This window comes from Pterocles gutturalis, unplaced genomic scaffold (assembly GCF_000699245.1).
Source record: "Pterocles gutturalis isolate BGI_N339 unplaced genomic scaffold, ASM69924v1 scaffold38855, whole genome shotgun sequence".
NCBI lineage: Eukaryota > Metazoa > Chordata > Aves > Pterocliformes > Pteroclidae > Pterocles > Pterocles gutturalis.
The window spans coordinates 7,586-30,845 of record NW_010147445.1 but is presented as its reverse complement, the minus strand read 5'-3'; the positions used below and the strand labels follow the sequence as shown (position 1 = coordinate 30,845).

The 23,260-nt window shown below is 36.7% G+C and overlaps 1 protein-coding gene across 1 annotated transcript; it reads left to right on the top strand.

Moving 5' to 3' along the window:
- LOC104470923 (kinesin-like protein KIF16B) lies at positions 1-20,778 on the top strand (the record flags this gene model as incomplete). Its single annotated transcript, XM_010086045.1, has 11 exons — positions 1-63; positions 2,229-2,342; positions 5,085-5,201; positions 9,371-9,468; positions 9,901-10,010; positions 10,609-10,751; positions 12,139-12,307; positions 12,493-12,624; positions 15,463-15,638; positions 17,552-17,617; positions 20,719-20,778. Coding segments are annotated over exons 1-11 (1,248 nt in total), but the record flags the coding sequence as incomplete, so codon positions are not given.
- Positions 20,779-23,260: the final 2,482 nt, after the last annotated feature.

The following is a 23,260-nucleotide window of genomic DNA, read 5'->3' as shown; positions in this document are numbered from 1 at the left end:
ATGGAGTTGGGTGATCCAGTGCACCACGAGGAAGAAAAGGTCACACTAAAATACCGAATGCAGGTCTCCTGTTACTAGGAGGAAGTTTCTCTTTTTCATTTTTGGTTGGTGCAAGTAATTGCTGAGATCCTGTGCAATACTGTAGAGTTGCACTTTACTGCTTTAAAGCCCTCTGCTTTCATTTGCACCAGTTGGGCACGCCAGTTTGTCAGGTGACTTAGCAGATGGTTTTGGAACAGGCTTTTCTGTTAGCATTTGGGGGGCAGGGTTTTCTATGGTGTATATAGCAGTCTTCCTCTTCTGGCTCTTTTTTTTTCATGTGCATGTTTTTAGTAACACAGGAGATGTTGTGCTGAAAGTTGTCATTCAAGAGCTGCCTGTGTTACTCTTATGACTAACTATGATGAAATCCCATCTCTAGCAAGCAGGTTGATATGTGCTGGTTTTAGACACTAAGCTAACAAATTTTTATTGTAGTTTTGAAAACAGTCAGAAACAACTAATGTGAAATAGATGTGGGTGCATGAAAAAACTGCTGCAGGACTGGGCTTTTTTTCTTCTTCTGGGAAGCAACAAACCGGTGTAACACTCCCATAGTAGCAGAGCCTCTCTCCTGCACTGCCATGATGCATCACAGCTCAAAACATATGTTGGTACCTCATTTCTAAGAGTTTTAAAATACTGGGGTTTTGTGGTTTAAATATTTAGTTTCTGTTACCTAGGCTATATGGGTAAATGGGAACTGCTGCTGCTAGGGTGGTGGTGAGAGGCTGGGGCTTATTTTGTAGCGTTCTGTTTCATGGTTCCTTAGAGCCACATGATTGACTTCACTGGGTTTTGGATCAGAGTACTTCAAATTAACAACACACCGCTTAATTGACTTGCAGAGTCAAACTTCTGAAGCAGGTTTCTCCAAGCTGCTGCTCTGTTTCTAGATGAAGGGATTTGGACGCAAGCTCAAGTACTTCAAATATATCACATAGCAATAAATAAACATTGGTTACAACAATTTAAAAATGAAATAAAAGTTAATTCACTTGATAATTGTGATGAGCAACCTGTTGAGTGGAAATATCACTGTGGATGATTGTGATATGTTTTATTTAACATATTCAAGTCTTGGTGTTTTTTTTTTACAGGGAGAAAGACCTTAATGCAAAGTTTATTATCTCAATGGAAAAAAATAAAACAACAATCACAAATTTAAAGGTGAGTAAACACAATTTAAAGAAGGGAGTCCTAACTGAATAGCTGCCAAAATACGAATGGACAAAACAGTGGTGCTCACTGCACTGTGGAGAACAGCCCTTAGTTTTTAAAATACAGTGTTGAAGTAATCCTTTGGGGGAACAGGTTAAACTGTTCATGTGCTGCACCGTGGTTTTCTGAAAACCACTCTATAGGCTGTATCTCATCCATTTTTCTAAGGTTTATTGCTCTGGTCATTACTTAGCTGGAAGATGAAAGATGAAGAGACGTAAGTGCCTCGTAGCTGTTAAGCCTTTGCTTCATCTGTAGAAGAAGTCTTCTGGAATTCCCATGAAAATGAACTAAAGCCAAAGTACCCATCACTTGCTATAGTATTTTGATAGTTTATTTTAACATTTCTCTCAGCAAGAGAAATCATGCACAGCAAATAGGTTTTTGCAAGATAGTTTCCAATGACAAATACATGAGAAAGAGTATCAGTGTATAGTCTGTTTAGGCTGATTCAGATAGCAGTGTGTATTGCTGAAGTATCATGCTAACTGTGATGTCTTGAGCATGATGATGGCCTTAAGGAGCAGGTATGTAACACCATTTCAGTTATGACTCCACATTGAAATGCTGTTCACCATGTGAAGGTCTCTCTGGCTCCTATTATATTATATGTGCAGGATAATCCCTTAATGAAATCTGAATTTCATATACAAGACTGATTTAACTGAATGTCAGAATTATGACAAAAATGTACTGTGATGTTAGGAGCAGGAAGCTACAATCCAAAAAATTCTGTCTGTGCTGTCTTGTAACATGACTGTCCCTCTTGCTGGAAGGTGTATCTGTTGCTAATTTTTTCACTGTTGTTGGAATAGTAGGTGAACTTGTCACTATAAATTTCTAAATGTGTATAGCTTTATGTTAAATTTGCTTTCTCATTATTCATTGTAAAATGTTTTTAATTACTTCATCAGGATGTATTGTACCAGATCTCTCTCTTTTTTTTTTTTTTTTTTTTTTTTAAATAGGTACCAGAGGGTGGTACTGGAGACACAGGACGAGAAAGAACTAAGACCTTTACCTATGATTTTTCCTATTTCTCTGCAGATAGTAAAAGTCCCAGCTTTGTTTGTCAAGAAATGGTAGGATTTCTGAATGTTAATAATTGATTTTTTTCCTTTCTATATTCTTTGGCTTGAAAGCATTCTGTGAAACTTCTTTGCATTGAAATTGCTTCTTGTGTAATTTAGGAATTCCCTAGGTACCTGAGAATTTGAGGCTTTTTTATTTTTTTTTTTAAACATTTATATAACATTAAGTGCTGTGATTTCTAATACAGTAGGCTAAATGCCTTCTTTCTAGTTCTCTTGTCTGATTTGTCTTGCAAGGTCAAGTTAGAAAAGTTCTCTGAGCACTACATTTGTTTTTGAAATTTTTTTTTGAAAAAAATCACTTTTGAGAAACAAGCATATGTCTTTAATTCACTTAAACAGAAACATTCTTCTTATCTCGTTGAAGGTTGTTTTTTTCCTTATTGGTGCTATTTTGCCTGTGTTTGCCTGAGTGGGTCAGGTTGAGGAAAAATCAGTATTACTTGCCTGTGTCAGGATCTTCTAGGAAAAAAAAAAAATTAAAATGCCCATACAGGGCTCGCCACAGCAGCCTTGAGCTATGATTTTTTTTTTTCTTTGTTAAGCTATGAGCTTTATGGTTTGTAGTAACAGGATGCTAACAATAAATCCTAAACATGGCTTAGATGTCCATGTTCACTATTCTGCTGTTACAGTTTGTCCCATAACCCCAGACTGCCTCTTTCATTCTTACTGGCAAGAATGCTAACTTCCCTTGCTCAGCAACAAAAATATTGTTGTCTCCGTCTCAAGTGTTGTTTTAATTCCAATATGTGCAGCGCATTGAAAACAAAAGAAATTTTCAAATCATGGGAGTGCAATTTCTAAACAAATGCTGCACAAGTTATTGTTTTGCTTGTGTTATTAATTTCATATTTGATTGGAAAACTTTGTAGTTAAGCTCTTATCGAGCTGCTGCAGAATTTCCAGTTTACTGCACCAGTGACATAGAAGAAGGGTGTCTTTCATTTGCATTCATCTTGCCATGGAATAAAATTGATCTTCATTGTTGGTAATGCGGTTGCCTAGTGCACTTTGTTCATGGTGGTTGTATTTTTCCTTTTGAAAGGCAAAAAAAAAAAGGAAGTCTAATACTACATGCACCATTAATATGCCTTGTAGGTGCAAAATATGCTTTAGTATTCAAAAATGAGAGTGGGAGTTTACTATCAAGCTTCTTGTTTCTGTTCCATGATCACAAACTAAATAGAATTTTGATGAGCTTACTGCCCTTTTGTGATAAACCAGTGTTCCAGTCATTTGGTTCTGACAAAGTCCCATCCTAACGATGGTCTTGTCTTCTGACCTGTGTGTTAAGGCTCTGTGTTCATACAACACTGACTGTAACTGTCTCTCCTATGTACTACCTCAAATCACTTTGCAAGGTATACACACACTTTTAGAAGAGAAAATGCAGTCGAAACAATAGTGAATCAAGACTTGGTCCAGATGGTGAGGTAAAAACTTGAATGTAGAAGAAAAAGGGAAAAGAGGGGAAAAAATAAAGGAGCTGTTAGTCAGGAGGGAGAATTCAACTAAGATGTTCCTTTTCAAGTGACAAGCGAAAGAGAAATGGTGCTTTGGCCGATCTTTATACTCTTTGTCTTTGAGCAGTATAACAGATTACAGCATTGTAACTCCTTTGCTCAAGGGAAGGTCAAGTTAAGTATTCCAAAGGCGTGCTTGCAACTGAGCATTAATGATTAAAGAAATTACCCAGCACTCCTCCCTTGTAGCAGTAGCATGATTATACTGTGTGTGTGCCATTTGCTATTAATAATGTCTCGTACGCCTTGGTTAATTTAAATCACATACTACAAACTAGTAGTCAAATTATGTGAAGCATCTATGAGATTTTTGAAAATCATGTTTGGATTGGGAGACTCAGATGTATAGTTTCATTGAGTGAGGGGCTGCACCAATAGGCCAGTGGGGGTATGGATGGAAATGAGGGGCAATGATAGTGAAAGGTCAGAAATCTGGGAGGGATACTGGACGTGGAGCTGCAGAGGAAGGTGATGAAGGCATCTGCTGAGAGCTGAACTTGCAAGTGAGAACAGACCCCCATATTATGGGATGTGGAAGAGGGATCATTACCAGTTTCAGAGGTAAACCTGAAGGCAAAAGAGAAGGGGCTAGCTGAGGAAAGAGGGTCACTTACCATATAGAAAACATGTTTCCATATTTGCCAGCCTAAAAAGAATTGGTATGTAAAAGCCAGTTAGGGAGGAAATAGGGAGAAAATAATGGTCTGGTTTCTTAAGCTTGGTTATAGTGAAAAAACAAAATCAGTCAAACAAAACCCTCTAAAAACACATACCGAGAAACAGGCAGGATCAGTGAAACACTTCCTTTTAAGACGAGGCTGGATATTTGCAAACCATTCAGAGTTGGCAAAAATACAAGTGAGTAGATAATAAGGAAAAGTGAATGAAGTATCTGAGATGCACTGAAAGAAAATTGAGCTATAGAAAGAAGGGAGTGGTTTTGTTTTTTTTTTGTAATTTTGTATGTCAGGTAGATCTCTGACAGAAAAAGAAGTAGAAAATACACTGTTGCAGTGCTGCAAACTAAATACGGTAGTAAAATGTAATATTTTATTTGAAGTACTGATTTCCTGTCTTATAGTAAATATAATTGGTTGATGCCAATAGCTTATGTTGTGGTAGTTTATTGTTTAATATTTGCCATGCTGGACTGGTGACAACTGTTTTCCCAGCTTGTGTTGTCTTAGAAAACTTTCTTTGTTTTTAGGTTTTCAAAAATCTTGGTACAGATGTGCTTAAATCTGCTTTTGAAGGTTATAATGCTTGTGTTTTTGCATATGGACAGACTGGATCTGGGAAGTCCTACACCATGATGGGAAATGCGGTATGTTTTATTTTGCAAATGTGCATTTTTATTCTGTAGCATGCATTGAAATTATGGTATTGCAAGAGAGTGTTTTTATGGAATTATTATTGCTTGATCCTGTCTGTATGCTACTGGCTCCCCATGTGTCATACCTTCTAGTAGTAATCAAAGGTTTTAGAAGCTCTTTGTTTTATAGGTAGCTATTTACAGTCAGAAGAAGTGTATTTAAGTGGTACTCTTATGTTGGACAAAAAGCAGTAACTTTTGTTCAGTAACAAAACCAAAAATTTCAAACATTACCGCTGATTTTCTATGCCCAACTCAAGACAAAAAGATAACTATTTTTGAGAACATGAATGATTAGCTCTTTCTGAGGAGGTCTGGTTTTTAGATCTCTTTTGAAAGGTCAGAAGATTAAAATAGGTCCTGGACTCCCATTTTAGAGAAGGCTGTCAAGTGAGAACTAGAGGCTGGGGATGAGTTTCAGCAAACCATTATGAGATGGTACAGTAACTTTAATTTTAAGGATTGAATCCTGTTGAGCACTGCAGTGAAGACCCTGGAGGAGGACGGTATGGTAGGAGGAACATTTGGCAGTTTGAGTGAAGGACAGGAGTAGTTTCTTGCATTGTTTCCATGGAAAGAACCCACTAAACTGTTGGCAGTGGAGGAGTTTAAAAGGGTTGACTGGAGCCTGTTTGCAAGGCAGCCTCTATAGGTTTCATTCTCCTTTAATACTTGGGGAAAACACCAACCTGTTTTCTCCCAGCAGAATTGAGAAGGGGAATATTGCCATTTGTCTTACCTTAGATCACTCTCTTGAAATGTAGTAATATTGGGCGATTTGCACCTCCTTCAGTTTAGGAGACAAAATTAGCTGTAGATCTCTTTCTTTCAGTTGCCACAGAATAAGTAGCTTTATATTTAACTTCAGTACGGTAAGCAGAATAGGCTTTTGTAACCAGAAAAGATCTTATGACCTAGATGGTGATTTCTGTTTCGGAAATTTATAAAAGTGACATTTTTATGAGACTGCCTCACTATATGTAATGACTGTAATAATCAAAACATTTTGCAAATGAATAGGTGCTGAAGTTTGTTTGACGCTATTCAATAGTAAAGGTCTAATCTTCTTGCCATGATACATAAATACTTTAATCTGGCTTTGTACAGAGCATGTATAAAATATACTCGGCTGCCAAGGTAAATGCTTGAAAATTTATGGCCCTGTCAGAGAGACTACAGTGCTATAAGAAAACTTGAATTGGAAAGAAATTCTCTTTTTTCACTACTTCTTCTTAAAAAGTATGAATTCTATTCTTATTTTGCTTTCAATATCTGCTCTTCTTGGCTCTGGAAGGCTTCTGCAATTCTATGTACAGCAATCATTTAAAGAACTATGTGGACTAGTTAAAATAAGTCTTGAGCAGAGTTACTGAAATGATCAGAAATCTATAAAATACGATCTATTAGGAAAGTCGGACTTGTGTAAGCAGAGAAAGGAAGACTGGAGGAACAAAAGTCTTACAGAACTTGCCAGGCTGCTGGAGAAAGGAAGGGAATAATTTGTTCCCTCTGTCCAAGGCAGATGAGTAAGGAGAACAGTACATTTGGATTGCAATAAGGAGTTGTCTGGTTTGATAGCACAGAAGGAAAACAGGCTTTTAGTGAGAAATTTAAGCTCTGGAGTGAACTACATATTTTGGTGCTACAGATTTCCATGGCTGGAAATTCTGTAACCTGGAAAAAACTTGTCACAGATGTAGCTGATTCTGCTCTGTAGCTGTAGGGAGTGAAAAGGGAGAAAATGTTTAAATATAGTTTCTGATAGAGGGCATACATTCTGTAAGATGTATATTTTACTGACAAAATACGCTGGGAACTGTGTGTTCTTACTTTCTTATCACTATATTGCTGTGGTTGAAGTTACTGAAGTAGAGCTAATATTGGCTATTTTAGGACTCTTTGCAGCGGCTCGGTTATGTCAGACGCTAATGACTTGCCTAAAACTTTTTGATGAATCTTTCATGTTTTTTCCTTAAGCTTTAATTAAAACTGCTCAGGTGTTTCTAAGCATGAGATGAAAGAAAAGTCTTACTTTTCTTTCTTGTGTTAAAAAAAATCTGTGGGGGAAGTTCCAATACTGAACCCTGAAACTTTATCTGGAGTAAAGATTGATATGTCCTGGGAAAGGTTGCTCCTCTGTTACCAAAGGCAACTGCCTCAGAAAAAGGCTGATGAAGCTGCAAGTTTCTCCCTTCATCTAGGTTTTTTTTAACCAAGGTGCAATCAGGTGAAGGGCTAGGTATGATAGAAGAAGAGAATAGATTATTACTATTTCAGTGAATGAAGGCTGGCTTGGGAAGGACAAAGTGTTGCGGTTTTGTGTGTTGGGTTGGTTTGGTAGCAGGGGAGGGGCCACAGTAATGGCTCCTGTAAGTAGCTGCTGAGAGCTCCCCTAGCTCCAGGTCACAGAGAGGCTCTGATTAAGTGGAGGAAGGAGCTGGAAAAGGGCAAAATGGAGGGCTAGAATATGATTAAAAAACAGACTGGATGATGAATTGGGAATTATATCTGGGCAGGCGAAATAGGAAGAGGAGCTTAGAGTTCGCACCTGGAAGAAGATTGCTGGGACATAAAATACAGCAAGAAGCTGAAGAATGAGGACAGAATGGGACCAGCACAGGAGCAGACTGGAGTGGGCTTGGGCAAAAAGGGTCAGATTTTTATGTGGGGTTCTGAGTAGAAGAGTAGATTTGCCTGTGGAGCAATCCCCCTGCCAGAGTCTGGTGCAGAGTAGTCCACTGTCTTCATATTTTCCTGTAGCCAGATATCTGTAGAATCCCACCAAACTTGCGTGGGTGCCTGGAGTGCCTGGGCAATGCTCACATGGGATGTTTGGTTTGTCCTAAGTTGCCTCCTGCTTAGTTACAAGGCCCCCTAACCGTAAGCAAGAACATTTCGTGCCTTAGCAGTGCACAGAATTAGAAGTAGTCCATTGCATCAAAACTAATATGCGTTTTTGGATTGGAGGCAAATTGTAGCTGACAGCCTGTTTTGTAAGCAACTTGTGAGTTTGCATCTCTGAGCCCAAAGCTCATCTGTATGTTCATGTCCTCAGTCTTTGTTCCTGGGAGCCACATTCACTCATTTCAGCTCTGAAGGAGTGTTAGCTGCTGCCTTCCTGAGGTGGTGGGGAGGAGGTGTGCTCAGCAGGTGGTTGGTCATCCACCTAATCTGAAGGTGGGAACGGGGCAGCTGGGAGCAAGCAGCCACTTGTCAGCTGAGACCAGAGCTGCATGGCACTCTCCTACTCTGAAAACCTTGGCTGTGACTTAACTGCCTGGCTGCTCATCTGGAAAAGGATCTCCCTGGAGCAACAGAAAGAGGAGAGCTGCATGCTAAGTCTCTGGAAATCTCAGCAGTGTTAGCTGCTGCCTCACAGTCTGACACGTGTTTTACATCAGTGGTGGAGCAGCAGCCTCCCAATTCTCAAGTGCCAGCTTAACCAGGAAGATAACATCCTGCTGCTGCTGGCTGCTGTGTTAACTGAAGTGGCAAGGACCCGTAGTGGATAGTCGCAGCCCTGCCACATTGTCTATAGGGATCTGTGAGAAGGAATATATTTTTCCAGTTTGGTTTATTAAACTGACTGAACATGTTGTGCATAAAAACTCTTTAATGGCTGACTCGAGCATTCAGAAGTTAAATATCAAATTTAATGTAGCTGCATTGCGAGATACCATGAATGTAGTTTTAGTTTAGTTATTGTATACTAATTTATTCAGAGGACCTGCTGCATCTTTCACGACAGGATGTACTGTGAACTGATGACTGGGGCTGTGAATGAGAATGACTCATGAATGCATGTATATGGCTCTTATCCCATTCTCTGGAGATGGTGCCAAGTCCATAGTGAAATGAGGTAGAAGGAGAAGTTAGAAAAGATAAGAGTTAACGCAGTTCTTATGTTGCTCTGAGGAGCCAGTTTCTGCCTTAAACAGTTGGGGTTCTTTGAACTAAGTGAGAGGGGTGAAATGTATCCCAATAGCAAAGAATTGTAGCTCGTACCATTTTTTACCTTTTGTGGATGTTGGAACTCTTAACTAATGATCTTGGGTTTTATTTTGCACAATCTACTGCTTGTGCATATATAGCCTTGACAATAGGAATTGTTGTTATTGCAGGGTGATGCAGGCTTAATACCTCGAATTTGTGAAGGATTATTCAGCAAAATAAGTGAAAAAACAAAGCGGAATGAGGCATCCTTTCGAACAGAAGTCAGGTAGGTCTTGGTGTGTTAATAATTTGCTGGTTATCAAACTTCTTTCAGTTACAACCACCCTATTCACATATTATCTCTGAGAAAAGTGTGTGTTTTGTGAATAACTTTCCATGCTTGGCCTCAGTTCTATAATTGATTTTTGTTGGCAGTCTTAGTAAAAATGTGCAATACTTCAACAGCTGTGCATTTTGCTTTATTTAAATGATAGTGAAAATGCCTTTGCCACTAGACATAATATTCCTTATTTTTACACTATTTTGAGCGGATGTTAGGAGATCTTGATCTTGCTAACGTTTACTTCCTTTCTACTTCTTGCTTTTTTGGCTTTTTCCATTTGTTTCTCTAGGCTTCTTGCTTTCAAACACAGTGTTAACATAGCTTTATTTTTTTTAAAGATTCTTGAATCAGTCAGTGGTTTTCTAATCTTTTCAGTTATCTGGAAATCTATAACGAACGTGTGAGAGATCTTCTCAGACGGAAGTCATCAAAAACTAATAATTTACGAATACGAGAACATCCAAAAGAAGGGCCGTATGTAGAGGGTAAAAACACTTTCAGTGTTTTGCACTGGATATTTTATTGCCTTTATTTGTTTTAAAATGTCATATGTAATTGCAGAGAGCATTTTTATCTTTTAAAATATAAATCATGACGGATATGGTGCTCTTCTTTGATATAAAAGCATTTTGTATCTCCACTTGCTTTCTTAGTTCTAAGATTGTTATACATATAAATTTACAGATAAAGACTGTATAACACATTTTTAATTAATGTTAAGAGATGAAATTGGTTTTAAGAATTTGTTGACTATAATTTCTAAATCTTTAATATTTAGATGGAAATAACCTGTTAGCATCTAATTGTCTTATTCTGTCCTCTACCAGGGAAGGTTCATGTCTCTTGGGGGATTATGCTTATGTTATTGCACTAGATAGTTCTATTAAGGTTGCATAGTTTTTTCTTAATTCACTGTAAATGTGTAAGTTCTTAATTTTTCACCTGAAGCCTTATTCCTTTCCTTAAGTAATAAACAAATATGACAATAAACACTAATTGCAGCAATACATTGCAGTAGAGAGGGTAACTTTAATCTTTCTGTAAAGAAAATCAAGCATATTGTAACACTCTCCTTTTCTTTAGATCTATCTAAACATTTAGTGCAAAATTACACTGATGTAGAGGAACTTATGGATGCAGGAAATATAAATAGGACAACAGCTGCAACTGGAATGAATGATGTCAGTAGCAGGTCGCATGCCATTTTCACAATCAATTTCACTCAGGTACCAAAACAACCCCCGTCTTATGTGTTTACATGCAATAATTCATATGATAATTAAAAAATAATGTTGTCAGATAAGCAAGTATGGGTAGATAATGGCGATGTTGTCTTGTGACAGGGAAAGTTAAAAGTGTGAAGATACTGTTTTGAGAATTAGAAATATGTTTATCAGTGATTATAATCTTTAAAATTTACAGTGTAATGTCATTACTTAATATGATATTTAATAGATTTTGAGGAGGTACTTACTGGGAATTCAGGGTAAATAACAGTGACCAGTACCGGTGTGTTTCGCAGTGCTGTGGTGACAGGAGGAGTGGGTGAGGAGCACTTGTGAGACTTGAGCCAGAGCTGAAAATGGACTACCTTTTACGCTCTGACGTTATCCGAGGTTTAGAAAAAAACCTGTCTTTGTAGCCCAAATTATAGAGTGTAGAAATGTTTTCTGAGTGTTTTCTTGATGACTCTTCATCTGTTACTACTGGAAACCTGTTTATATTCCTTGAGTTACTGGTAATTCCTTGATTATATGGAATAATGGAGAGATTTATCACATCTTCCCAGAGCCTAATGATCTTTTTGTTTGAATGTAGTAAGCTCCTTTTCTAATGACTCCTGCTCTTCACTGTTGTTTTTGGGGGGCTTTTTAGACAGTCCACAGATGAACTACTAGGTGAAGAGTAGGTATCACAGAGGTGGTTTGCTCTCCTGACAGAACTTTGCATGTCTTCCCCCAAAACCACACACACACACACAAAAAATCCTGTGCTCAAGCTGTTCACTAATGATGAATTACTCATTGCAGAGCTTTCAGAAGAGGATGAGAGGCAGGCAGCAAAAAGTTTTGTTCTGCTGTTGTACTGTAAAAGTAGAAGGAAGTTTGATACAGGGCAATCTGAGTTGATTTATTTGAATTAAGATTAAAAATTGGGAGGAAGCCTTAGTTAAAAAAATAGAATAAAATTGCAGTTACTACTTGAACTTGGACATAGGAGGAGAAATTGAGTGTAAATGTCTCTGTGTATGCTATAACTTGTTGAAAGGTAAATACAAATTCTGAAAGCTTAATAAAATGAATGCAGCACATGTTCACTGTGCATGATGTAAATAATTCACAGAATGTGTGAAGTGGCTAGAAAAGTTGCAAATATTACAATTTAAAGAAGTAACTACTTATGTGGGAGTTAAGCAGCAATTCATGATCAAAAGCCTTTCTGTGGAACCTCTAACACATCTGTTTTCTGAAGCTCTGCTGTTGTAAACAAGTTAAATTCAGTCATGACATGAAAAAAGGCCACAAAGTTGGATTCAGTAAAATTTCACAGTTTTGTAACTTAACATACTTTTCTTTGGGTTTGTTTTGTTTTGTTTTGTTTTTTCTTCTGTAGGCTAAATTCGATTCTGAAATGCCTTGTGAAACTGTTAGCAAGATTCATTTGGTAGATCTGGCTGGAAGTGAGAGAGCAGATGCCACCGGTGCCACAGGGGTTAGATTAAAGGAAGGAGGGAATATTAACAAATCTCTAGTTACTCTGGGAAATGTAATTTCTGCCTTAGGTAAGTCTCTGGCTTTTGTGCTTTCCCGGTTTGGGTTTTTTTTAGTCATTAAATACCTTTCTGTTTATTTACTTACACTTTTGTTCATATTTTACTTACACAAATAGTGGCCTAATGTGTACTGTTTTTGAAAATGAATGAAAATACATCACTGCTACTTTTTTTTTCCTGCCTCTGAATCACAGCTGATTTATCTCAGGATTCAACAAATCCTCTTTCAAGGAAGAAACAAGTATTTGTGCCTTACAGGGACTCTGTGTTGACTTGGCTGTTAAAGGATAGCCTAGGAGGAAACTCTAAAACCATAATGATTGCCAGTAAGTGTTTTTAAATTACTTTTTTTTGCATCCTGAACAGTTCATGCTTAATAGGAGTGGCAGTAAATATTTAGATTCTAGATGCTTTAAGGCAGAACGTTGTTTACACATATTAATGATTTCTTTCTTTATGAGTTTTCTGGTAATGCTGCCTGTATCTACACTCTGCAGAAGATCTCTTCCAGCAGTAGAACTATATATGGCCTCATATGTGTATGAGGACAGTCTAGTTGTTTAGTTATGTCGTGAACAATAGCAGACATGCCTTTAGAATTTGAGAGCTTCGTTTTCATCTGCAGGTTATCTGTTTGGGTACATATATCACTGTCTGAATATTTGGTCATAAATGTCACAAGGCATCCAGATTATGCATGTACAGTTGTTAGACATTTGTTTGCATAAGTAAAGATCATCCAAATGTATGTGCCTAATGGCTTGCATTTGCTCTGACATCTGCCTCACTGCTATGTTTCTTTGATGCATGCACAGTGTAATGGTTAGCTAATCTGACCAATTAGAGTAATAATTCCTGTTTATTCTTGATGTTCATTTGCATTCCAGACAGCTCTGTTACTCATGGTGTATGCTCAAGCCTAGATGTAGGTAAAGTCTTGCACTTCTCTCCCCTTGTGCCTCTCCTGCCCCGGTTGCAGATTTTGATCCCCAGTAAAAAAAAAAAAATTCACCCTTGTGCATATAGTTGACACTGATGTGGGAATCAGTTTGCTTTTCCAAAACTGTGTTGTTTTAGTTGCATTAGTAGCAGAAACAACCTGGTCTCTTGTGACATTCAATGGGTAAGACTGTCATTTTTATTTAACCTACTTTTTGAGTACAGTGTGTTAACTTTTTTGTCTAAATTTAATTATTTATGATCAGTCATCTTGCAAACTTCTCTTACAGTTTCCTTTTTACCTGTAAGAGGCTCTGTAAGGATTGCTTGGTTTCAAAACCTACCTATGGCAAATGTATTGCATGTTTTTTCAACAAATTGGAATGGGAATTCCATTCCCCCAAAAAACCAAATGAACCCAGGAGGATGTTTAAGGCAAGGGGAGGATTCTGAATTTCAGAGATGTAAGGTGTGAAGAGAAGAGCTGCTCTGAAATGTCTCTTGCTCTTTCCTACTCAAATGAGGTGCAGTCTAACTGATGAAGTCCTCTCTTGGGAATGGTGGGAGAGCAGAATCAAGGGAATAAAATGCATTGGAACAAGTTCTGTTTTTTTCAATCGCTTTCTTACAGTCAAATTCTCTGGCTAGCAGTTTCTTTGTTGCATGATTTTGGGGATGTTTCTGGAATCCATGCTGCTTTGTTGCCTCAAGCTGATCATAGTAGTACCAAAAGAAGATCTTGGACCAAATCTGCTTTGTTTTTTTCTAGCTGTTTAAGTAACACTGCGCTGACATATTTCTTCTTGATGCTTTCAGTTACATGGTTGAATAACTTGTGTTTGTTTGGGTGGGTGTTTTTTTTTTTTTTTTTTTTGACAGAGGGGTTGGGAAGAGACATTTTAGAAACACAGTGAGATTTCAGTGCCTATACTAATGATTACATGCCCAGCTGCTTTTTCAGCTGCTTCTTCATCTGTTAACAATGCTTCTGCTAGGCACAGCCCTGGTGGTTGATCTTTTCTCCAACAGTAACTCTACTGGTAATGTGGCTGAATTGCCTAACAGAGTCTGACAAGCTGTCCAGATAGGTTTGGCTTGCATTTTCTGTAACTAACACAAAGAGCAGGAATATCATTTCAACTTGTAGGAAAGGCTCTTATAAAAATACATCCAGTTCTGATTTGTCATATTTCTATAGCGTATTGTAACATCCTTCCAGAAAGAGAATAATTGAGTAGTGGAGAGGAGACAGTAGGTGAAGTAGGGAAGTGTCAGTGTGAGCTAGAGGAAGTACAGTCTGTTGCCAAGTGCTTCTCCCCTAATTCAGGGAGTCTCTACCACAAAAAGAACATCTGTTTCTGTTGAGAGAGTGAGGAAGGGCAGAATATTGTGGTTACTTGATTATATATTCAGATGTTTTCATTGTCTGATTCTCTGGGTCTTTTTTTCAGTTTGATTATGAAGATTTCTGGTCCCTCATAATTTCTGTTTGGTGTTGTCTGTGTTTGCTGCTCATCTGTTTGGATGCAGGAATTATTTTTTTAATTGGGAATACCTCGTGTATTGTTAGGAAAATTAAGTGAAGGATAGCATTAGCGCTTCCATTTAAACTCCACTATTTTTCCTGGTTAAGTTACCTGTTAATACTGGTTTCTCTTGATGTATCAGATAGGCAAAAGTTCTGTGTGCTGCCAGGTGCCTGCAGCTCAGCAGAACAGCTAGGTTTGTAAATTATAGAAGCTCTTCTCTTGTTTTGGTTTTCATGTCTGCTTTTTGTTTGAATGCTGTTTAATTTCTCTTCAAAACTTGGACTGAACCTACTATTTTTTTACCTGAAATGAATTTTCTATTCAATGGTTACATTGATACTTACAAGATAGTCACTGTTCTTTCCCACTGTTGGTGTAAAGTATAGGACATTTATACTTACCAGACAAATGTAAATGTTAGGTAGATTGACAGCAAGATTTCTTTACAGTGCTTGATTGTTGGACCTGATTATTCTGAAACACTATTTGAATACAGTGCTTACTTAAGCAAAGCTATAGTGACATGAAAGGTGTGGAGCTAGGTGAAGAATTGGAACAAATTTTAGCCATATTGGTTAATCATATATTTCTGTCTCTTCATCCACATTAAGTTTATCTGACTTTTAAAATATAAACTAACTTTACTAAATTAAACATATGGTGTTGGATAAACTATTTCTGATTTCCTCTCCTTAGCTATTTCACCTGCTGATGTCAATTATGGAGAAACTTTAAGTACACTTCGCTATGCAAATAGGGCCAAAAACATCATCAACAAGCCTACTATTAATGAGGATCCTAACGTCAAACTGATCCGTGAGCTGAGAGCTGAAATAGCCCGATTAAAAGCCCTGCTTGCTCAAGGGAATCAGGTTAGCTTTACTCTAAATTTATGTGTAATTTTCCTTGAGTTATAACATCTATTTCTAGAATGTAATGAGATGATTATCTTCATTATATTGATTTGAGTAAACAAGCTCTATGAGGCTATGAATGAATATTATTTTCCTGATTGAATCAGTTTCCATATGGCCAGTAGATTATCTCTTTTAACATAAGGGGGGAAAAATTGTCGTCCCAAAGCTTTTAGCTTTCTCTTAATATAATCAGAGCTTGACTGCAGCATGCTGTGGACCAGGTACTCACCACAGCATAAGGAGACTGAGCAGTAATGTATTTCCTGGATCTAGCCTGATGGACTGAAGAGGTACTTTGTCTAGTATCTTAACAGAAGTAGAAGATGTAAAGTATTTAAGATGTGTAAACGTAAAAATTTGGGAGTATGGATGGCTTTGAACAATACGTTTTATTTGTGTTTGGCTGCACAGTACATTAGAAAGCAGGTAACATGCTAAATACGTAGACTTATTTTCAGTGATGATCCAAGAAAACGTGTCACGCTATACTTCCCTTTTGCCTGTTTCTCTTTCTTCTATCACAATTAGCCACTATAAACATTTGTTGCATAAGCTCAGTTAGCTTTAACTCTCCTCTGTTTCCAGGATGGTGAAACCAAGCTAACAATAAGGAATATGCAATGGCTTAGGCCAGTCGTCTCTTCTAAATAATGTCACTTGGGACTGCTAGATTTCATACTTGAGCAAATACTGTTTGGAAGTATCTGAAACGATACTTCAGGTTTCTTTCTAGAACTATCTAATTTTATTTTGGATGGGCTGTGCAGTGTGAAATATCAGTTCAGGATAGACTTTTTTTAGTAGAAGGCTAGTACTTCAGCTAGATTTCATGCTATAAAATGTTTTCTGAAGAAGGGGACGGGAAGCAGTAATAGGTATTGTAATAGGTAATAGGTATTGTAGATGATTGAAGCAGAGAGCTCTGCTTTGTTACAAACAGTTAGAAAACTCTTTATGGGGTTGAATTACTCTATTATACTTGTGTTTTTCCTGTATTCTTTAGGAGGAGAAAATTAATTTATTTTTGAAATATGGTTAGATTTAGAGCTAACAAAGTAGATGTAACTTGGACTCCTTTGAAGATCTAATGCTTTGACTTAGTTCCAAGCTGTAAAACAGTGGATATCACAAAATAAATCTGGTTCAGTTGTGGGATGTGATAGATGGCTGTGTGGCAAACAGTAGAGAATGTGCTAAAGTTAATTGAATTTGTGATGGTTGGTAAAACAGCAGGTGGTGTTATGTGTAGGCACAGTAGATTATAAATCTCTGTATAATTTCTTTTGTGGCTTTCCTTTATATTCTCAGAATACTGTATTGCAAATGCTTCTGTATATCACTGGTTAACAAAATACAATGCTGGATTCAGTGTTGAAGGTCACAATAATGAGCATTGCTTGCGTGTGCGTGTTGTATAGTAGGTTTCCTTTTTCTAAGGCCAGTTACCTTACTATATATTTATTAAAGATAAGCTATATACATGTGTTATAGCAAAATAGTTAACTTTTGATGCATAATAATTTTTCAAGTTTAACAGAAATATAAAGATTTAACAGGTAATTCCCCAGTACATCTAAACTTGTGTCTGGTTTCAGTGTCTGTATGTGTATGACCGTGTGTGTACATAGTGTGTGAAAATTGCACTCTCAACCCGATCATTTGTATTTGAAACATCTGCTTTGACAAGATTTTGATTACTCTGTTTACAGTATTTCAAGGTAAAATGGTGTATACTGGAGTTTAAAATACTTCATCCTAAAGAATCAAAGAAGTTGAACAATTGCATTTCTTTAATTTGATTCCAGCAGAAATTGTTACTTTTCTCTTCCTTTATTTAACTTGACAGTGTTTACTTTTTACAATTTTAGATCGCACTCTTGGATTCTCCGACAGCTTTAAGTATGGAAGAAAAGCTTCAGCAGAATGAAGCAAGGGTGAGTTTTAATTTCATAAAACAGTTTTTAAACAAAAAAAAAAAAAGGAAAGGGGAGGGATCTGGATGCAGGAGTGCTGGTAATTTTCATGATTTTTTTGTTTTTTTAAACCAACTGAATTTTCTCCCACCAAACAGCATTGGCTTGGTGCTTTTTTAAAAAAAACACAACTATATGTGAAGTTGTAATTTTGTTATTCTACTAATGTAAGATAACATTATGACTAAGAATGAAGTATATCTTTGATATTTGTATAACAGTTCTATTTAATGAAAATATTTGTTTCCAGGCCAGCTAGCCTTACTAAAAAAGCCTGTTTGTAAATAGAATAGAGAGAGAAAAGCCACTAAATCAGAGCAATCAGTAACCAGTAATCACAATAATAAAGCATTCAGTGTAGAGAATACAGTAAACGATTTATGGGGAAAATGTTAAACTCTTATGTTTTCAAGTAATCAATAACTTGTGTTGTGGGGTAGGTTTTCAGAAAATTTCAGTCTTAAATCTGGTATGTACAAATGTTCAGTGCCTAATTAGCTGTCTTTTTTGGGGAGTTTCTAAGATCTAGGTGTGCCTCACACCAAGTTTTGTTTAATAATCCAGGCCAGTGCAGAGGCTGGGAAAAATTCCCAAACAGTGTAGATATACTCATAGAGTCCAAAAGAATATAGATATAATGGTAATCTCATTTCTCTAATTTGCAACCTTTCATTCTTTATTCTAGCATTCTGTGTTAAGTCTTTTCTATATAATTGTCTGTTTTTAAAGCTACTGCAAATTAAAAAAAAAAAACAGTATTACTCAGATTTTGGAAGAGGAGAGAGGAAAGTATTTGGAATGATTCAGCTACATGGCAGCAAATAATTAGTTCTGGGTATTGTCAATGAGATGCCAATCAAATGTAGATATGATACCTTTACAAAACAGGAGCTTCTTAGCTGGTTTAAATTGTAAGGTTTACGCAGATGCTGCTTAGACCTTTACAATTAGAGAAGGAATGCATTGCTTTGAGAATCCTGTTTTGACCTAAGTAATTGGTATGGCATCTGTCTGCACTTTTCAGGTTTCCCATTGGTAATACCAGTTTTAAGGATATGTTGAAATACTTCTCAGTTTAAATACTTTAAAAGTGAACTTAATCACAAAAATGGACAAAATATGTGTATTAGTATGAACCATAGCTGCAAAGTAGACTTGAGGCTTCTGCATAAGCCAAGTTCCTGCTCGGAATGAGTTTTATAACTCTGTAGTGTATGCAGGAACCGTTACTGTGTTGTATTCAATAATTAAAGTAAGGACCTGCATAACCACAGTATGAGCCTTCAGTTGCAAATTTTTTTTAAAATTCATACTAGGTTTCAAAAAATTTTTAGCTGAATCAGAGATGAATGAATATTGTTAGTACATGTAGCGTGCTTTTTTTTTTTGTGCACAAACATAAAGCTTTTATCTAAGAGTAGCTGAGTAATCTAAACTGCTGACTATATGCTAATTAGAGTATGTTATTCGTGCTCTGACAGTAATCACCGCTTGCCCTGCTCAGGAGTGTTGGCCTCTCCTCTGTGGGGAGTATATCTAGCATATTTTATTATCTTTTGTCAGCCTCATTAGAAGGTTATGTGATTACTATTCATGATAATTACAGTAGACGTAATTACTAAAAATTCTTAGTAGATATTGCAGTGGTTATAAATTTTTTATAATTGCATGAGTGCAATAATTAATTTGTTTATACAGATCTAAAGACTTTATCACCAATTTAATTTAAATTAGAGGACAAATATATGGTAGCTTGCTTTAATGAGTTGATTTGTCCTTATATAAGAACAATGTTTAAATGATTTCTAAGAATGGAAATTGTTCTGGTGTGGTGAATAGACTTATGATGAACATCCTTCATGTTTTTCTTTAATCTTTTCAATTATTTTTTGTTTTAACATTCTGATTAGCAGCACTATGGCTGATATGATGCATTGAAAGATGTATTTACTTTTCTCTGTTGAAATCTTGAGATACAGGTAAAGATGAGAGAAGCTCTAGTTCCCCTTGGTTAATGAGCAGCTGATCTGCAAAGATGGCTAGGATAGTAGGCTGCAGGCAGCAAATGTGGAGATGTGTGGCGGAGCTGCACTGATGACCTTTTTTTTTTTTACAGTGGTTTATATGTAAAGTAATAAAGGGAAATAGCTGGGTTCTTTGGTTTTTTTTTGGTTTGTTTTTTTTTTTTTTTTTTTTGCAGCTTTCTGCAGTTGAAGTGTGATTGTGTATGTTCTTAGAAGCCTAAATGTTTAATTCTTACACAGACATCTGGTGATTTAAAAAATTAAAGTGTCTCTCTGTTCTATTTAATGTGATTGTGATTTCAAGTCAGTCAGAGCTTTGAGGTAGATCTGCCTGAAACACCCTCCATGCACCTCTTTCTAAAAAGTCTGAAAGGCTCTGAAATGAAAAGAACCTTTACTGGTATGGAAGCTCTGAGAGTTAACTTACGAGATAGACAATGGGATGAGTAGGAAAAGCAGGACAAAAACTAAGCATTCATACCCAATGCTTTCCCTGTCTTTAATGCCTTTGCAAGCAGCTTCTCACTTCTGTGCTAATTTCAGCCAAGTGTGTGATTTCTGAGTTGCAACAAACTTTGTTCCGATTCTCTCCTGAAGGCTGCCTGTCTACTTCTTCTGTGTGCCATCCTCTGCAATTTCTGGAGGGCATTTTAGCCTGAATGTGCCTACCTGTACTGTAGGAAAGGAGTTGTTGTTCTGTTACAGTTGCAAGATCAGTCAGTGGCAGTATACTTTGAAGGACTGATGAAGCACTTTATGGAATTATTCCATTTCTTTGAAAATGCCTGCCATTATTTGTAGTGGCTATCCCTGTCCTTTGTTTCATTTTATACTAGAAATAAGAATTTTGTGATTTTCCTTTTTGAGAGAGAGAAATTGTAGGTATGAACACTTACTGGAGGAGCGACAGTGCTGTTCTAAGTGTTTAAGTATTAAACTTCACAAAGAAGTGCGCAAATATTTAGTACTTCTTTGAGAATGCATTATCAAGTACTTTAGATGATGTTATTTTTTTCCAATATTTGTTTTCTTTTATAGGTACAAGAACTGACCAAAGAATGGACAAACAAGTGGAATGAAACCCAAGATATTCTGAAAGTAAGGAAAAAAACATCAACTTAGCATTTGAACTAGCCTTAAAATTTTTCCTTTAAAAAGTTCCTGTTCTAAGTCACCTTCTTTGGCTTTTTTTAGATAACACAAAATTTTCTCAGTCTTGTTTTGTCTTATTTGAAATAATTATTAAGAGGTTTTAAGAGTAAATATTCAGCCACAGTGGTATTTTTGAGTAAAATTTTGATTATTAATAAAAATGAGCACAAGTCTTTCTTCATCTTAGTGACTTCAATGCAGAACAGCTTATCTCTTACAAATCTGTAAAATACTGAATGCTTTTACTAAGTTACAAATGAAGAAAACCTGGGGCAAGCACAAGTGGATCCCTCATGCCCTTGGTGTTTGTGTTGTATCAAGACTTGTGAATAATCACCTTTTATGTTGTGTTGGGTATCAGTGAATGCGCTGCATAGTGGATACAAATATTATTTGCATTGGCCTTCACATTCACGTTTAGGTCAGAAATAGCTTATAGACTTGAAAAACAACTTCCAGTGGGATTTCTGCAGTTGAATCTCCTCCAGTAGGTCATAATCAAACCAAACAGATGCGTCTGACCTAAGCATGCTCTGGGGTCCCAAGCACAGGGATTTTTGCAACTGGTTCACATTAGCTGGCCTGCATTGCGCGTTTTCTGTGAGTTCAGACTATTTCTGGAACAGTTAAATCCACACAGTGCTCTTTTGTGTTTTGTAGATTTAGTCCAGACCCAAGAGGGCAACTTGGTGATTTCCATACTGTGTTTTTTGCATGATGTAGACTGAGACTTTTGTCTCCTCTGTATGTATTTTTGCTTTCCTGCTGTCCCCTTGTGCTGGTGAAATTTTATGTTGGCATTTGGCTTGTGTTTAAGGTGGTAGTCTAATGTGACATTTTAATGGTCTGCTTTATGATTCCATACACACATACAAACATGCAAGTGTGCATGCACACACATAGAGGAATAATTCTCATAATTTCTTTTCCATAACATAGGCTAATTTTTTTTTTGCCTAGTGTTTTAACTGTTCTGTTAAACAAAAATTTTGAAAACAAAGCTTAAGGTTTCATTACTTGCTATATATGCTGAACATGTTTGGAGTGCAATTCAAGGAAGCATTTAGAAGTAATTTTTTGAATTCTCCATATTACTGATCTGAAACTTCATTTTTATAGTTGATTTTTTGCTGTGTATCACTTTTTGATTCCTTTAATTTTTTTTAAGTTCACCACTGCGTCTTTTATCTGAGTTCCAAATAAGTTGAATGGCTCCTTCCTTAAAAATAAAAATAAAGCACAAATAGCATAGAGAACACAACAGTGTTGGTAACTGGCTAGCAGATGGCGTGACAGAATGGATTGTTTAATGTCTGCCCAGATACTGAACTGGGAATTACCATTTGCATATTCCTCAGAGATGTTTTGGGTCCAGTTTTATGTTATTTCTGTGTTATCTAGAAATATCTATATGTACTTAGAACTTGATTAATCCTCTTTTTACTCACGTCTGGATTGGCAAGTTCATTGTCACATGGAGAATTTGTAAATTTTGGTCAATTGTGAAAGTGAACATGATGTAGCATATGGGAATTTTTTAAACTTTTATGTTGGAAATGCACCGATTGTTGCACCAAAATTACAGAATTGTAGGAGGTGTTAACAATTCATATAAACAAGGGAAAAAGCTACATTTGTTTAATAGCTGAATGTAAAGGATTTAAACACAGAAGCTGTAATTCTGCTTTTGTGGTACTGAGCTTTTGTTAGTTTAATTCATGAAGCTTCTGTATTTTGCACTTTTATATGCTGATATTTGAGTATGTGGACATAGCATATTCACTTTTGAGTCAAAGGCAGTTGATAAAACTTTCTTGGCCCCAAAAACCTGAAAATCTGCAAAAGATTTCTTGGTTGTACTATTTTATTTTACATGGTTTTACTGAAGCTCTCCATATTTTTGTTCACTTCTTCTTTAACGATTCCTGAAATCACTGCCAAGATATGAGTGGAAAAGGGCTTTTTGGAAGTATGCCAAACCGAGTCGCTGGAAAGCAGATTTTAAGCTATAGAGAGCAGTGGTGTTTCTTGTAATGGACTCCCTATAAGTTCACTGGCTTTTTTTTGTTTCGTTATTGATGTGCCCGCTCTTGCACACAGAGGCATTGTTCATTTGTAAAACTAGAATGTCTCGGCACCATTTGAGAAATGAGAGTGGCTTTGTATGTCCACTTCAGTGGAGTCACAGCTGCGACTTTTTCCATGCCATAATCCCGTAACTTTCAGGACATTCTTCTTTAAGGTACTTAGAACTTCACGTTTGTATTTATGTTTAAAACCTTCTTCCCCTTAACTCCCCCTGGGCTTGCAGTCCTGTGAAAGTTGCTGCCTTTCAGTTCCTGCCCTACAACAGGCTTGGAGAATTAAAAACCTTTTGCTTTTCAGTCCCTAACACCTTTTGCTCCAAATCTTTTAGGCTGTTGATTTT